The sequence below is a fragment of the Chanodichthys erythropterus genome, chromosome 19, assembly GCF_024489055.1.
Source record: "Chanodichthys erythropterus isolate Z2021 chromosome 19, ASM2448905v1, whole genome shotgun sequence".
In the NCBI taxonomy this organism is placed as follows: domain Eukaryota; kingdom Metazoa; phylum Chordata; class Actinopteri; order Cypriniformes; family Xenocyprididae; genus Chanodichthys; species Chanodichthys erythropterus.
Window position 1 is genome coordinate 8,673,816 of NC_090239.1, and position 17,515 is coordinate 8,691,330.

A 17,515-nucleotide genomic window follows, 5' to 3' on the forward strand; every position below is an offset into this window, starting at 1 on the left:
TCTAAAAAGAAAATAGTGGCATTGTTCAGCTGAGTTCAGTTGAGTGTTGATTCAGTTCTGTTCAATAACTGTGTAAACAGGGCGGTACAAATGGTGTGACTGCAGTGGGCCCCGTGACAAACGACGAGAAGCCTACCGTTCAATAGTTTATGATTAGTAAGATGAAGAATTTTTTTTTATACAAAGAAATTTAAGAAATGAGTACCTTTGTTCAGCAAGGATGCATTAAATTTAGGCCACCATAGGAATCAATTACATTTTAAATCGGTTAGTTCCTGTCCTTGATTCTGATTGGTCAACATACCTTATGCAGCCCTGCCCCTTTTATCAGCACTGTTCTCCTTGTCTTTTGTCGGTATTTATGAATGAACTGCTCGTTCTTCTGGGTCTACTGACATTTGTCAAGATCTGCTTTAAACATTACAATGGTCACGATAACTTTCATTAACTCTGCAACAAATAAACAGTTCTGGGTATCACTACACAACACCCTTAGCAACCACTCTTAGCAACGTAATATTGTTCATTGAAGCTTACTGTATTATTTACCTGCATTCAGATTTAGCATTTTCCTTCAGGTCAGTCCTATGTTCATAATAAAAAATCAGTTTAAATGTCCAATGTGCTATCTTGTCCTTTTAACAGTTAAACTGACTGACAGCGCTAGTTAAAGCATTTGTCAGTTGTGTCTTGTTCCGTGTTCACAACAATTCAGTCTTTTCAATGTAAAAGTCTTCGCTACTGACTGAAACACTCATAAAGACAGTGTTTGCCGCCATCTAATGGCGTATTAATGTAACTTCTGTTGCTGTTCACGGTCAGGGACTATTTTTTCTGGCGGAAGGAATTCTTTTAGTGAAAATTTAATTCATGAAAGTTGCATTGATACATATTTTTGGCTTTAATATTTGAATTGTGTGGTAACCATTTTATAAAAGCAATAAGGTACTCGAGGCTAGTGCTGTATCGTGAATAAGTCACAGCTGACTCCGCTTTGCCATGCCCTTCAGCCGTGACTTATACAGCACAGCCTCTCGGACCTTATTACTTACATAAATGTCATTTCATATTGTAATAATATTTTACATTTTACTGTATTTTTGATAAAATAAACCCAGCCTTGATAAGCATAAGAGACTTATTTTTGAAACATAAAAAAAATCTTAACAACCCAAAGCTTTTGAATGCATTATCTGCATTATATCCGCAATCAGCCAGCCATTGAAAAATCTCCCATACCTGTACTTGCAAAGCAAAAAACTCTCTGAGCAGTTTAGCAATACAAAGTACAGACTTTGTAGTATGTGCAGGTGTATAAAATATCAGTTTTTTTCTTTGGGAAACAGTGCTGAACAATTGAGTGTAGTTTTGGGTGCCTCCCTCGTCCAGTAATTCAGACTTTTCAGAAAATAAGGTTGCAAATAAAGCTTCACAGAATGTTCATTCCATGTAATCACAGCTACACAAAAGAGTCAGCAGTAGCTAAAGTTAAGCTATTATTATCAGTGGTTTTCTATTCCAGTAAATATTCTCCTCTATGCATATTATCATTGGTTTTATATTCAAATAAATATTCACCTATGAAAATGTACCACCAAATTGTCATGTATGCAAATGTACCACCAAATTATATTATATATCGAGGTTATCAATGTATCTCAGCCTCCACACAATGAAAGTCAATGGAGTCCAATTTTCTTTAGACCCCCGTATTGTTCAAAACGTCCTCTTACATTTCTAATATACAGATTTGGAATGAGTAAATGATGACCTTTTTCATTTTAGGTTGAACTAGACCTTTAACTTTCCTTCCCTACATTCTGTTCATCATACATTTTCAACAATTCACCAGCATCCGTCTTACATTTCTTCCCGGCAGTGAGATAACAGAAGCCACCCAAGCTAAATTCGCAATAAAAACACAAACTTCTCAGTTTTATGAAATGATTTAGGATGCATCTGCAATTTATCAACTGTCTCCGATCACCTTCAGTGGTGTAGACAAGTTCACCCCGGCTGCTTCTTGGATGTCTTCCCTGCAGCCCGTCCCGACCGTGTATCAAATGTTAAGCGCTGCCGGTAAAATCTAGATGCTGAATCTATAGGTAATATGATCAGCATTTTCTCCTCACATTGAGAACACAATGTGCTGGGTATTTAAGGAGAAAGCAGACATAAAAACATGTCCTTGAGACACAAGCATCATTTCTTCAATGATATTGTATAGCTATAATGTTTGCGGCTGTTTGTTATTCTATTCCAAAAGGACATTTGGCACATTAAATGAATGAGTAGGTGTTATGGACATATCAGTTTTTCCACCCACTTGGCTAAATTATGTAATATATCTACAGTATGTAAATTACTTGTTCGCAATCTGGCGGCCTGTATAGTTTACCAGGAGAAAAACCTTTAACAAGACAAGTGGATTTTGATTATTGCCACCTGTCAGAGTCAGACATCTATTTTTGATGCACTTAATTTTTCAATAAGATCTATTTTCTGGTTAAGACTTCATTCCAAAATGCAGGATGTGTGTATACATTATAAACAGAATATTTTGAATAACGCAATTATGTGTATATCACATATTATATCACGTATTTGAAAAATTGATATACAGTACAGTCCAAAAGTTTGGAACCACTAAGATTTTTAATGTCTTTAAAAGAAGTTTTGTCTGCTCACCAAGGCTACATTTATTTAATTCAAAATACAGTAAAATCAGTAATATTGTGAAATATTATTACAATTTAAAATAACTGTGTACTATTTAAATATATTTGACAAAGTAATTTATTCCTGTGATGCAAAGCTGAATTTTCAGCATCGTTACTCCAGTCTTCAGTGTCACATGATCCTTCAGAAGTCATTCTAATATGCTGATTTGCTGCTCAATAAACATTTATGATTATTTTCAATGTTGAAAACAGTTGTGTACTTTTTTCTCAGGATTCATTGATGAATAGAAAGTTCAAAAGAACAGCATTTATCTGAAAAACAAAGCTTCTGTAGCATTATACACTACCGTTCAAAAGTTTGGGGTCAGTAAGAATTTTTATTTTTATTTTTTTGAAAAGAAATTAAAGAAATGAATACTTTTATTCAGCAAGGATGCATCAAATCAATCAAAAGTGTCAGTAAAGACATTTATAATGTTACAAAAGATTAGATTTCAGATAAACACTGTTCTTTTGAACTTTCTATTCATCAAATAATCCTGAAAAAAAAATATTGTACACAAATATTTTGTACAACTGTACACATTAAATGTTTCTTGAGCAGCAGATCAGCATATTAGAATAATTTCTGAAGGATCATGTGACACTGAAGACTGGAGTAACGATGCTGAAAATTCAGCTTTGCATCACAGGAATAAATTACTTTGTGAAATATATTCAAATAGAAAACAGTTATTTTAAATTGTAATAATATTTCACAATATTACTGTTTTTACTGTATTTGTAATTAAATAAATGTAGCCTTGTAGCCTTAAACTTCTTTTAAAAACATTAAAAATCTTAGTGGTTCCAAACTTTTGGACTGTACTGTATATAATTATTTGTATATAGGATTATATACAGGATTAGTTTTGACTTTTGAGGTGTACAGAGACTTTAACATGTAAACTCACATACATTAAGTTGAGTACTTAACAAAACAAGTCATTACAGGAACTGTAATGCCTTAAACCTCACTTCAGGGCATTTTTGTACTAAACCTAAACTCTAGCTGAAACTGGATCTTTGTTTACAATCAGATTTGCATCATATCATCATTTCCAGCTCTGAGCAGGCTTACAAAGAACTAGCTGTTTTCATCCAGGTGTGGAGAGAGGCTTTATAGAGATCCATGAGGTTGGTTATCAGGTTTATGGAGTCACCACAGTGTTATTAAAATTGACTCACCCACTAAAACTATTCTTATATTCTGTATTATCTTCATTCTTTACCACAGAACTTCAAAAGACTGACCCTTTGTTAAGTTCAAACGATAGGCCAATACAAAAAGAAAGGTGTATAATTTATCCACACTGGGCATGTCATGTTTGCTGAGTGTCTTTGACGTTATAGTTAACACAATTGTTGGGAAACATACAAACTCAGTAAACCAGAACTAATTCATCTACAAACTCCTGTTCACCTCACAGTTCATCAAACACACCCAGTGACTCATTTATAAAGTGCTGCCTTCAAGCTGAAAGAACATGGATAAATAGAAGCTGCTACACTCTATTTTTAAGTGTTTTTAAAGTGATATTTATGTCAGCAGCTACTGGTAAATTAGTCTCTGGTCAACATTAGCTGAATGTATGTGGTGACTGAACGTGGCCGCATTTCTCAAAAGCATCATAACCCTAAGTAGATCTTATAAGATCCATTGGCTTATGATGCTTATGAGAAAGGCAGCCCATATATGTTGAATTGAAAAGTGTGATTTATCAAGGAAGTTTAAAGGCCACAGACATGCACAAACATATTCTGGTAGTCTAATAATATTCTTCTTGTTATCTTTTAAATATAAGACTGACTTGATATGTTGTAGTGAAACGGAGTCCTGCTAGTATGAGTAAGAGTAAACCTCATTCCTCTGGCCTTAAAGGTGCCATCGAATGTTTTTTTACAAGATGTAATATAAGTCTAAGGTGTCCCCTGAATGTCTGTGAAGTTTCAGCTCAAAATACCCCGTATATTTTTTTTAATTAATTTTTTTAAATGCCTATTTTGGGGCATAATTAGAAATGCGCCGATTCAGGTTGCGGTCCCTTTAAATCACGCGCTCTCCGCCCCGGAGCTCGCGCTTGCCTTAAACAGTGCATAAACAAATTTACACAGCTAATATAACCCTCAAAATGGATCTTTACAAAGTGTTCGTCATGCATGCTGCATGCATACGTCGGATTATGTGAGTATTTTTATTTGGATGTTTACATTTGATTCTGAATGAATTTGAGGCTGTGATCCGTGGCTAACGGCTAATGCTACACTGTTGGAGAGATTTATAAAGAATGAAGTTGTGTTTATGAATTATACAGACTGCAAGTGTTTAAAAATGAAAATAACGACGACTCTTGTCTCCGTGAATACAGTAAGAAACGATGGTAACTTTAACCACATTTAACAGTACATTAGCAACATGCTAACGAAACATTTAGAAAGACAGTTTACAAATATCACTAAAAATATCATGTTATCATGAATCATGTCAGTTATTTTCGCTCCATCTGCCATTTTTCGCTGTTTTCCTTGCTTGCTTACCTAGTCTAATGATTCAGCTGTGCACATCCTGACGTTCTGCCCTTGTCTACATTTACATTTACATTTACATTTATGCATTTGGCAGACGCTTTTATCCAAAGCGACTTACATTGCATTATACTATACATTTTTTATCTGAGTATGTGCAATCCCCTGGGATCAAACCCATGATCTTGGCATTGCTAGTGCCATGCTCTAACCACTGAGCTACAGGAAAGCATGCCTCAATCTAATGCCTTGTCTAATGCCTCAATCATGGGCTGGCATATGCAAATATTGGCAAATATTTTTACGTAACAGCCGGTGTTATGTTGAGATTCGCCTGTTCTTCGGAGGTCTTTTAAACAAATGAGATTTATATAAGAAGGAGGAAACAATGGAGTTTGAGACTCACTGTATGTCATTTCCATGTACTGAACTCTTGTTATTTGACTATGCCAAGATAAATTAAATTTTTAATTCTAGGGCACCTTCAAGAGGCACATTAGTGACTAATGCTAGAGGTTTAGCGTCCTTGCTAGTGCACCCTCCTCCCATGCCAGAAACACCTGTTTGAGTCCTGCTCAGAGCAGGGCGAGTAGGACCGGAGGGTTATTGGTGCCGTGACCCGGATGGCAGTGCAGTTTAGGGGGGTGGTTTTAGAGGAGGCCAGCTAGTAGGAGCTGTGTAAGTTAACTTCACTCCCCTGATCTTAAGAGGCGCACTAGCAACTGACGCTAGAGACTGTGGTCTTTAGTTTCCTTATTAGCGCACCCGCCTCCCATGCCGGAGACACCGGTTCAAATCCCTCTTGGAGCAGGGCAAATAGGACCGGAGGGTCATTGGTGCCGTGACCCGGATGGCATGGGTTTAAGGGGGTGAGTTTAGAGGAGGCCAGCTAGTAGGAGCTGTAGGAGCTGTGCAGGTAAACCTCACTCCCCTGATCTTAAGAGGCGCACTAGCAACTGACACTAGAGACTCCTTTAGCATTCTTCTTAGTTATTAGTGCACCCACCTCCCATGCAAGAGACACTGGTTCGAATCCCGCTCGGAGCAGGGTAAGTAGGACCGGAGTGGTTACAGTAGCTCTAAATTATTTCCCAAAGATGCAAAATTATGTAATGTATTGTTTTTTCTCAAAATGACCTTTTTTAACATTTCTGAGAAGCAGAACTCATCATAGTTGGGTGAACTTTTATAGTGGCGAATGGAATATTTTTTTGTGTTCTCATTTGCTCCAATAGCAAAAGAAAAAAATCCACAATAGAGTTTATAGGTCTTTCAATGAGAGGAAACAAATATTGTGAGCTTGATTATGGTGGTCAAAAGAGATAAAGGTGTATAATTTGCAGTCACTTCCTCAGTTGTTGTGTTAGAAATGCACAAACCAGCGTTAACTAGATTTCTGTAATTGTAATTAAAAAAAAAAAAAAACAAATATTACAAATGTAAATAACTGTGGAAACGTCATCTCAATCTGTGAAAAGGGTCCGTTATACAGTAAATGCTTATAGCCATCAATAGCCAATAGCCATCAAAAGCCACATGTTGTTAAAAGGTTTTAAACTACCGTTTCAATGGTAACGTTGTCCAATTTCAAAACGGTTTTCACAGGATGAATTTAGAGTGTGAAAGCTATTCGAATGAAACCTCTTTTATAAATAACATGGGGAAAAGGCAATAAGGGCAGCAAATATTATTTTTGATTTAAGGCAAATGAAATTTTCACAATAAATGTGAACCAAAATTTGTTGTGAAACAAACCACATATTAAAATTAGCACAAATAATTAATTAGAACTTCTGATGTATACAAACAAACTACTTTTTCTGAATTTTGAGCACCTTTTTTCATTGATTTGTCAAGTCAAGTCACCTGTATTTATATAGCACTTACTGTACAATGCAGATTGTGTCAAAGCAGCTTTACAGTGATAACTGGTAAATCATTTTGGCTGCACAGCAGCTCTTAAAGAAAATGGCATCATGGTCCAGCTTAAGTAAAAACAGTATTGATTCATTCGGGTGTAAAAATCAATAATTAGTTAATTTATCTATATATCAGCACTGGAGAAAACAGTGATGTCATCGTCCAGCTCAGGTCTGTTCGCATACAATGGTGTCAATGCAGGAAGGTCAAAAACATTGTTGAATATCAAGTGTCCCCAACTAAGCAAGCCAAAGGCAACAACGGCAAGGAACCCAAACTTCATCAGGTGACATCAGATGACAAACAGGTGATAAAAATGGAGAAAAAAAAAACCTTGGGAGAAACCAGGCTCAGTCGGGTGGCCAGTTCTCCTCTGGCCAACAGCGAACAGTGCATGATTATGATTCGGGCAACGTTACAGGTCATAAGTCCGATTGGGATTGTAACAGTCAAAATATTTGGTCTAGTTCCATCTAGTTGAAGATTGTATTCATCACGCCGGTATGGGACGGTTTGTTGAGGATTTGTTGAAAAAGAAGTAAAAAAGAACAAAATAAATACATTTTGTGCCCTATTTGCAAGTCAGTTTATTAGCCTCTCAAAAGAAGTTGTCTCGAACAGATTTTAGAGAGAATACCGATATTCCCACAAGAGTCGACTGGCTTTGGTCTTAATTGGACCGTTCTCATGACTCCTCTCTTGTTTGCCTTGTTGCCCTTGCGGTATCCCTGCTGGGATTCAATTTGTTGTACCTTGTGACTTTTCATTACACACAACAGCCTCACAACACAGGAAGTTGCTGTGCAATTATTATTAGCAGTTACTTCATTAACTCACACTCTAAACTAGCTTACACAACAAATCATGACTTTAAAAAGTCAAAAAGTCAATGTATTTTTGTATAGCTCAATATGTTTGCAGAAGAGATCCATACATCAAGAGCACAATCCATTTTCATTTCATCCCGCTGTTGGACAAGATAGAAGAGCAGGGCAGCCTGTCACAAAGGTGTCATTCTGCGACCGTCTCAGAGGGCCTGTTAGGAAAAGAGGGGAACAGTGACGTCTTTGTGCGAGCTGGACAAAGTTGGACCTGTGTGAAAGCAGGTTAATGTTCCTCTACAGGTTTGGAAGCCAAGGACATCTGAAGGACCCTCACACACAGTTATCCAAACCCACCTCTGGATTCTGCTCTCGCTCTCTAACACCCCGAAGTGAGAGACACAATGAAAAAGACTCAACAAAACTGTAAACAAAGCAATTAAAAAAAAAAACTTGAACATGCAGTATTTGAACAGAAGGCAGAACAAAAAGATCCAATTCATAAGAAAATATCTCAGTATAACAGAGCAGAGGTGTGTGCAGTAACGGCCCTGCTGTGCGTTCAAGTGGGGTGTGGAGAGCTATAAATAACACACTTACAGTGCAGACAATTGTGCAGACAATTTTCAACTTCTCAGAACTGCTAAAGAACTGTTGACACATGGAGAAGTGTGGGTGGATGGCAGAAAGCGTAATGACTTTGCAGTGAAAAAGGAAGAGAGTCCCAGAGGGTTCCAGGTGTTTGTCCAGTGTTTTGTCTTATACATTAGCAGCAGGTGAATTAGTCCCGAAAGATTACAAAAGCTTTGTTAAAAAAAAAAAAGAACTTTGTTAAGATAATAAAAACTGATGTGTGAAGGTTGTACACAAGTTGAGCTGATCTAAAGTTTCACAATGTTTTCTTTTCATAACATCATCACTTTGTATGGGTCAAAATAATCGATTTTGCTTTTATGTCAAAAATTACTAGGATATTAAGTAAAGATCATGTTTCATGAAGATATTGTAAATTTCCTACATAAATATATAAAAAATGTTTTTTTGCTAGTGGATATGCATTGCTAAGGACTTCATTTGGACACCTTTAAAGGTGATTTTCTCAACATTTTGATTTTTTTTGCACCCTCAGATTCCAGATTTTCAAATAGGCAAAGTCAATTTTGAGCTAAATCAATAAAAAATTTTCTGAAAAGTTCCAAAACAAAATCACCTCGCAACCGTAGGCTACCTTAAAGCAGAACTAAGTAACTTTTTTACTTTCATAAATAGTTTTCTAAGTCCTTACGATGGTTAATTGACTTGTAGTGGTGTGTTTGAGGCGAGCACTAACGACTAACCCCCTCTGGCACGTCTAAGCCAGAAAACAGCACTTGCAAGTTGAGCTTCGCCGACCCGACACAATCTCGCCTCATGTTTACGTTCACACGAGAGTGACAAAATGCTTTACAGTAATTCAAAAACAATGTATTATCATGACTTTATAAGAAAATTTCGAAAATTACCCACCTCCATCGAGTGTACTGTATTTGCAAATTACCCACCTCCATCGAGATTTCTTGTATTGTACTGTATTTGCAAAACTACTGCGCTGGTGAGCGTTGTAGTCGTTGTAGTCCAGAGCTGCGCTTGGAGTATTTACGACAGTGTGATTCACTGAAGGAACCTGTAGGAGGAGCTTCGCAAATCTTACTGAGTTCCGCTTTAAAATCCCTAACACCTAATTTAGCACACATCTCGTCAAAACCGAATATATATATATATATATATATATATATATATATATATATATATATATATATATATATATATATATATATATATATATACATACATATAGTGCAAGCGCTTCTGATCAGTGGTCAGCACGAGTAAGATCGATTTGTTTACATCAGCATGAGTTTGAAAATCACATTTCATTGGTTCAGACCTATTTGAAACATTTGGATCGCTAGATGAGGGGTTAATGAACTCATTTTTGTAAAAACCTCAAATTCGACCAAAATAGCTCGTAATTAGCCAGTGCGCATTCTGACTCATTTTGCCAGCATATAGGACGGATGGGAAAATATTGTTCTTGTAAAATGTATGTGTATACACAAACATACACGAATGGTGTTTTAATGCCAAGAACAATATTTCCCTATAAAAAATAAATATAGTATAAGCCATAGTTTATGAGTCACAAAGCACGCATACAACATGCAAAACATCACACATCTGTTACAAACGCAAACACTTAACTCTCTAACAGTGTTTTTTGTAGTAACTGTACACACAAACCATCAAATGATTAGCCATATACACACCAAACTACACATAGATGTGAAAAATATAAAACACTTTATGCTTGTTCAGTGTGCAGTGGAGTGTAGGAGTTTATCATAGCACTCACACACAAATGTATGTGCACAAATACACTGTCTATACAGTATGCATGCACAATTGTTGCACAGTTGATGAGGGTTATTGAACTGAACTGAATCAACACTGAACTGACTTCAGCTGTATAATGACATTTTTGGCTTGTTAGATCTGCTTCACAGCAGAATTTGACTTTGTTACTATTGTGAAGCCTCTTTGAAACAATCTGTATTGTATAAAGTGCTAAAAATAAAGGTCATGACTTATGTATATTCAGTATATATTTACAAAATAAACAGAAATGCAAGGGTGAACATTTTATTTTTCTCAAAACTTGATTTCTAAGTAAACAAATTATGTATATTTACACTTTAAACAGACATGCAAGGGGTAAATATAATTTATTTATTTCTCAAAACATTGAGTCATGTATAAGTGTTTTCACACATGATCATTGGGTGTAGGTATAATCTGGAAATGAGTGTGGCATTTGAATGGCAGTGCTTCCCAAATGAAACAAAAGACTTTTAATGTAGGGAACTGTGTTTAGCATATTGCAGAAAGTTTTTTACAATTGAAAACGCATATTATGTGCTTGCAGTTTTTCAGACTTGGTCTGAAGATTAGGTAAGTAAATGGTTTCATTGAGTGGGCCTCAAGTGCCACTTTTAGCGTCTAAGCAATTAAAAAAAAAAAAAATGCTTTTACACAATGAAATACCTACCTCACAATATAATGCATAATTTTTGTTCTCATGGTTGTTTCTAGCACAGGCAGACAGTTCAGTAACAGAGCAGGAAGGCATTACAGAGGGCCAGGAATGTGCAGACCTTGTCAGAAAATATGCCAGGGCTTATTGTGCTGCAAAGAGCATTTCTGTCGCTGGGATTAATGTATTTAAAATGTCCCAGTCTGATTTGGGTCTGAATGGAAAAGACGCTTATGCATTTTTATGTGTGACTCTCTGTTAGGTAAATCTTCTAATGCCTTGTTTTCACATTTGAAACGAGTCCAACCTATTCGCCCCAGGTAGAATCCGTGTCCAAGTCATAGCAACGTGTTTGAAAGTAATCCAGTGTGTGTGCGTGTTCATCTGTATGCGCACGTGTGTGTTACTTATCGAAATATGTGTGTGAAAGCATGTCCAAGGACCTTTCCTCTTCTTGAACTGAGGACATACTCGCATACCATAGTTACTGATTCACACAGACGTGTTCTGTCCAGGCAGCAGTTCACATGCACATTAAAAGCTCAGCTTTCATATCATCCTTACTGTTTTACATACTTTATTTCCTTATTGAGTGATATCCATGGTCTATATGAATAACAAGGCAAGAATAAATGTCACATGTAAATATATTTCTGTCAATAAAATATTTCTGTGTTCATACATATCAGAATCTTTCAAATTCAATGATTCAATGATTTTGTAATTCATTAACGAAAGGATCTTTTAAGCTTATTTAAGGGGTAGTTACACAAAAATGAAAGTTGTGTCATCATTTACCCTCATGTCATTCCCTGTATGACTGTCTTTCATCTGTGCATGGAACATAAAGATATAATTTTGACCTTAAAAATTCAATGTTTTGGATCCCATTGACTTTTACTGTATAAGCTAGATGGGCATATATATATATATATACACACACACACACACACACACACACACACATATATATATATATATATATCTATATCTATCTATATATATATATATATATATATATATATATATATATATATATCCCAGCAAATATCTCAAAATAGCATATAGTTCTGTAATTATCTTTATGGAACGACTAATTATAATAAGATCTTCCAACATGGACACACCTGCTCATGCAATCATTAAAAAATGTCTAAGCCACGCCAATCTCTGCTCTGATAATGCTGTGTATCAGACCTGTGATTTTTCAGACCCCAGTTTGCATGCCTGTCTCCATGCTAACGGTATCACAGAGGACAGGTGTGTATGTTATATGACATAATGCCATTGCACAATTTTCAACTTGTCAGGCCAGTTGCCTTTAATGAATACTTTTGATATCAGTGTGTTTCGCACCTAACAAAACATGATTAAACTTGTCTTATGAATGGGGCAATTCCTCCCTTTTAGGTTAAAATATTCTCAGCTAATCATTTGAAAGGCATGCCTTGTTTTTCCAGACTTAATCACAGGAAAACCAAGCCTTGTTTTCTTTAAAGAGTCAAACTGGTTTTGTTTTCGTGGGAACTCTTGTAAGTGATTCTGAGTCATCAGTATCAGTAATCTCAATAATGTAAATATCCTCTTAAATAAGCTATTGTTCTATTATATGAACTAAAACAGACAGTTAAGACAGCATGCATGCTGAAAATGAATATTTTCTTCCATGTATGTAGATTTTGTGTCGGTCTCACAGGTGCTATGTGTTCTGTTTCTATGGACGTGCCTCTAAAACACTCAGTCCTGTGGGAATGGCTGGATGATTATATGCATCACTGATATTTTACAACCTGGCTGACCATAGAAGTGCCACCCATACTTTAAATCTACCTTTAACACATTTATTTTAAAGCCATTTTTAATTTTTTGTCTATAGTTTAAAAGAAATGATAATGTAGAGACAACTATCAAATGTTGATAAAATCAGCTAAATGAAAGGTAGACTTGAACAAAAAACAGCATGCTTGCAATGTGTTTGTTACACTCACTGCATTGATACAAATAGGCCTAACACACAATTTTCATCACAAAGATTTACTATTTGCATTAAAATAAAATAATAGAGTATTTATTTCACTATGTAAATGATTAATTTGTATTATCAAAACTTAATACCATTATTATTACTGCATTTCTTGCTATTTTGTCTTATCACAACAACGTCAAGACAGAGATCATCTAGTTGACGTGTGGCAATGGTGCCACTGTCTTCACATGTTTTCCATGACAAGTGTTGGATTATAGTCCATTTCTGACATCTAATGGGTAAACTTGGTAGTGCAGCTTGTTTGCGTGCCCTATAAACCCCGCCTTCGGAAATCTCTCTCAACTTCTAATTGGTTCAAAGAAATTTTCTCTCTTCAGTCTGATTCGCTAACTGGATTCGCCATAGCCGTCAGTCACAACAGAGGTCACACATGATTCAAAAATGGACGCGTCCTGTTGAAACGCTACCTACTGTCTGAGTTTAAAATGAATGCTTTTAGTATTGCAGTTATTTTGAAGCGAAAACACTCTGAATCATATGGAAAATATGGAGCTTCCTAAAGAGACCGTGTGAGCTGTCGTCTACTCCTGCGATGCCTTCACTCAAAGCTGTGTCATGTTTACAAAGGGTGGGTTTAAAATTTTATATATATAAAAAAAAAAAAAACCCATTATATCTCATCTATAACGTGATATAAAAATAAAAATCAGTTAAAATTGTTAACAGCGAAAAATACTGTGCTTCGTTGCAGCTCTCGTGTTTATTTATTTATTGACTGACTGACGTAATAAAGCGTCATTCTCAAAATTTGGCAAGTGTCCCTTGAATTTTCATGAAAATTCACGAGAAAAGATTTCTATTTTTAGATAAATGCTGTTCTTTTGAACTTTCTATTCATTAAAGAATCCTGAAAAAAAAGTACACAACCGTTTTCAACATTGATAATAAAAGAATACATTTTCTTGAGCAGCAAATCTGCGTATTATTATGATTTCTAAAGGGTCATGTGACACTGAAGACTGGAGTAATGATGCTTCGCCATCCCAGGAATAAATTACATTTTAAAATATATTCAAATAAATAATAATGAACTGTAATTTTAAATTTTAATAATATTTCACAATATTACAGTTTTTACTGTATTTTGAATAAAAAAAAAAATGAAGCCTTGTTGAGCAGAGGAGACTTCTCTTAAAAACATTTTTTTTTTTTTTAAATTACTTATCCCAAACTTTTGAATGGCAGTGTATTTGTGTCATTGACAAATACGTTTTTTAAACACATAATGGAGATATAATTAATTTTGAAGTTAACAACACTGCTTTTGTAATTTTTTTACAATATGGAAAAAATTTGTCACCAAAAAAGTCATTTGGTTTAACTAAAATTTCGGTTTTACCGAATGACACTTTTGGTTATACGGAATGACGATATTTTCAAACAATGCGAACAGGCTGATATCTAGCTAACTAACAAAAGGACAATCAAACATTTTATATTTAGCACAAGTTTTTAAAATATTACAACAGTTTCCATGTTTTATAGCGGTTGTACCGAATGACCTGATGTCACGTGTATGAGCAACTGAAAACATGAATTTTTCATATAGTTAAAAGAGAGTTAGTTACTTTGCTTCACAACCATGTAGTCCTTCGCAAGTGTCTGAATGATGTCACATCCTGTCACATGACTTGATCCAAAATGGTCCCTTTATATTGGTTACTCCAAATGACATCAATGAAATTCATTCTTCCGGACATTGTTATTACAAAGCAACGACTTCTGCACATAATTTTAATGCCATTTTGCACTATGTTGATATATGATGTGATAAAATCATGCCATAATAAAAAATATATACATTTATTTCATTTTAAGATATTTTAATCACAAATGAAATGGCTGTATTGACCTTTGGACTGTTAAACCGAATGACCTTTTGACACTTCAGAATCTTTAAAATACATTTATATGTAGCAAAATATAATTTAAATCTTTTGGATTCAATAAAAGAGATCTAAGTACTACCTTACATACTTTGAATGTCATATCTTGGTGTTTTATTATTTTTAAGGCCTTTGGACAAAAATAATTTGTCCCTTTATTTCAAACTCCTGTGAAAAAGTAGTATTATGAAAAGTTCCTATTTGAAAATTAGAAGAGTTCAGAGGAAGAAGAGGCAGTTCAAATAAAAAAACATGGTCACCTCCCCACATATAAATTCACATATAAACTGCATCAATCTATTTGTAACCCTTTTCTACAGCTGTGCACCTACATGGCTCTCTTCAAGACCAGACCCCCTCACTGGACTGTGCTCTCTCAGAACAAAGCTTTGCACTACACTGCCTGTGAACTGCAGTGTTCAAGCCCAGACTCTTCCTCCTCTGTCAGCAGTGTAAACCAGACACCGACTTCCTCAGAACCTGCGGACGAGGGCCCTCCATCTCCACCCGCCCACTGCTGCATGAGCGGCTGTCATAACTGTGTGTGGATCGAACATGCTGAAAAACTGCTGGAGTATTACAGCGATGGTGGAGACAGAGCTCTGGCAGCCATTGAGGAGAACGTTCTCGATGACAACCTAAAGGCTTATCTTAAAATGGAGATCAAGTTACTGAAGAAGCCTTGAAGACAGTGAACTTGGGTGGATATTTATTGAGAATTCAGGGTGTTTCATAGCAGCAGCTATTTGCACATTTTTAATGGGTGAGTTTCACTAAATCTGTCAAGAACATGCCCGGGTCATATTTCACCTCCAAATCAGAAGGAAAAATATATATTGCACAAAGACAATAAATCCTAATCTGAAGGCCATAAGCATTTCATTACCCCCATTTCATTGCTTTTGATTTTCTTTTGTAATGTCTTTACAGTAAAGGACTTTTCACAGAATATAGTGCAGTTTATTATAATGCTAATATACATATATAAAAGTGTGTTGTGAATTTTTAAGGGCATGTTCAGTATTACAGAACTGATAGATGTCAGACTACACCCATGATAAGACCTTATTTAAAGAAGCAGGTTTTTAATATTTGTTTTGAAAAAGATATTAAAGGAACACTCCACTTTTTTTGAAAATAGGCTCCAACTCCCCTAGAGTTAAACAGTTGAGTTTTACCGTTTTCGAATCCATTCAGCCGATCTCCAGTTCTGGCGGTACCACTTTTAGCATAGCTTAGCATAGTTCATTGAATCTGATTAGACCGTTAGCATTGCGCTTAAAAATGACCAAAGAGTTTTGATATTTTTCCTATTTAAAACATGACTCTTCTGTAGATTATTACGCCTTATTCAGGCGTAATAATCAAGGAACTTTCCTGCCGTTCCATGGCTGCAGCAGGCGCAATGATATTACGCAGCGCCCGTGAGCCCCTGCTTGCACAGGGAACTTGCCTTGCAGCCATGGAGACGTTTGTGAGAGACGCTGCGTAATATCATTGCACTGCTGCAGCCATGATACGGCAGCAAAGTTCCTTGATTATTACGCCTGAATGAGAGTATAGTTCCTAGCCATATCAGCCTAGAAAATCACAACTTTTTATTTTCCGTCGGTCTTAGTACACGATTTAACTACAGAAGAGTCAAGTTTTAAATAGGAAAAATATCAAAACTCTTTGGTCATTTTTAAGCGCGATGCTAACGGTCTAATCAGATTCAATGAACTATGCTAAGCTATGCTAAAAGTGGTACCGCCAGAACCGGAGATCGACTGAATGGATTCGAAAACGGTAAAGCTCAACTGTTTAACTCTAGGGGAGTTGGAAAATGAGCCTATTTTCAAAAAAAGTGGAGTGTTTCTTTAATTGCTAATGATGTTATGGATTTAAAGTTATGTGTTATAATTTTACAAATATACTTTAATATTATAGAAAGCGCACAATTTGTTATGTATCACTATCACTTCTCTGTAAGATTTTGTAATGTTTTTGAAAGAAGTCTCTGTTGCTCACCAAGACTGCATTTATTTGAAAATACAGTAAAAAAGAGTAATGTTGTGATATATTATTTTTTTTATATATATTTTTAATATATATTAAAATGTAATTTATTCCTGTGATGGCAAAGCTGAATTTTCAGCATCATTACTCCAGCATATCAGAATGATTTCTGACACTGAAGACTGAATTGGTGCTCAGGAAATCAACGGTTGAAAACAGTTGTGCTTGTGGAAACTGTGATATTGCATTTATCTGAAATAGAAATCTTTAACTTTGATCAAAAATTATAGTAATATTTATAATCTATGCGTCCTTGCTCAATAATAAATCTTAAACTGATAATAAATAAAAACTGACCCAAACTTTTTGAATGGTATAGTGAATAATAATGTAAATGTGGTTCTATGTTAAGTGTTTTATCACTCTATATTGTTGTACTCAAATTTACATACCCCTTGCGAAATAAATAATAGCAAGTTAAACATTTTTTAATAAAAAGCTGCATAACAAATATTTTACTGTATACA

The 17,515-nt window shown here is 35.4% G+C and overlaps 1 protein-coding gene across 1 annotated transcript; it reads left to right on the forward strand.

Moving 5' to 3' along the window:
* Positions 1–13,479: 13,479 nt before the first annotated feature.
* oxld1 (oxidoreductase-like domain containing 1) lies at positions 13,480–16,685 on the forward strand. The gene is made up of 2 exons (XM_067368728.1): positions 13,480–13,672; positions 15,311–16,685. The coding sequence occupies exons 1-2, from the start codon at positions 13,637–13,639 to the stop codon at positions 15,674–15,676; spliced, it is 402 nt and encodes a 133-aa protein (XP_067224829.1). The 5' UTR covers positions 13,480–13,636; the 3' UTR covers positions 15,677–16,685.
* The last annotated feature ends 830 nt before the right edge of the window (positions 16,686–17,515 follow it).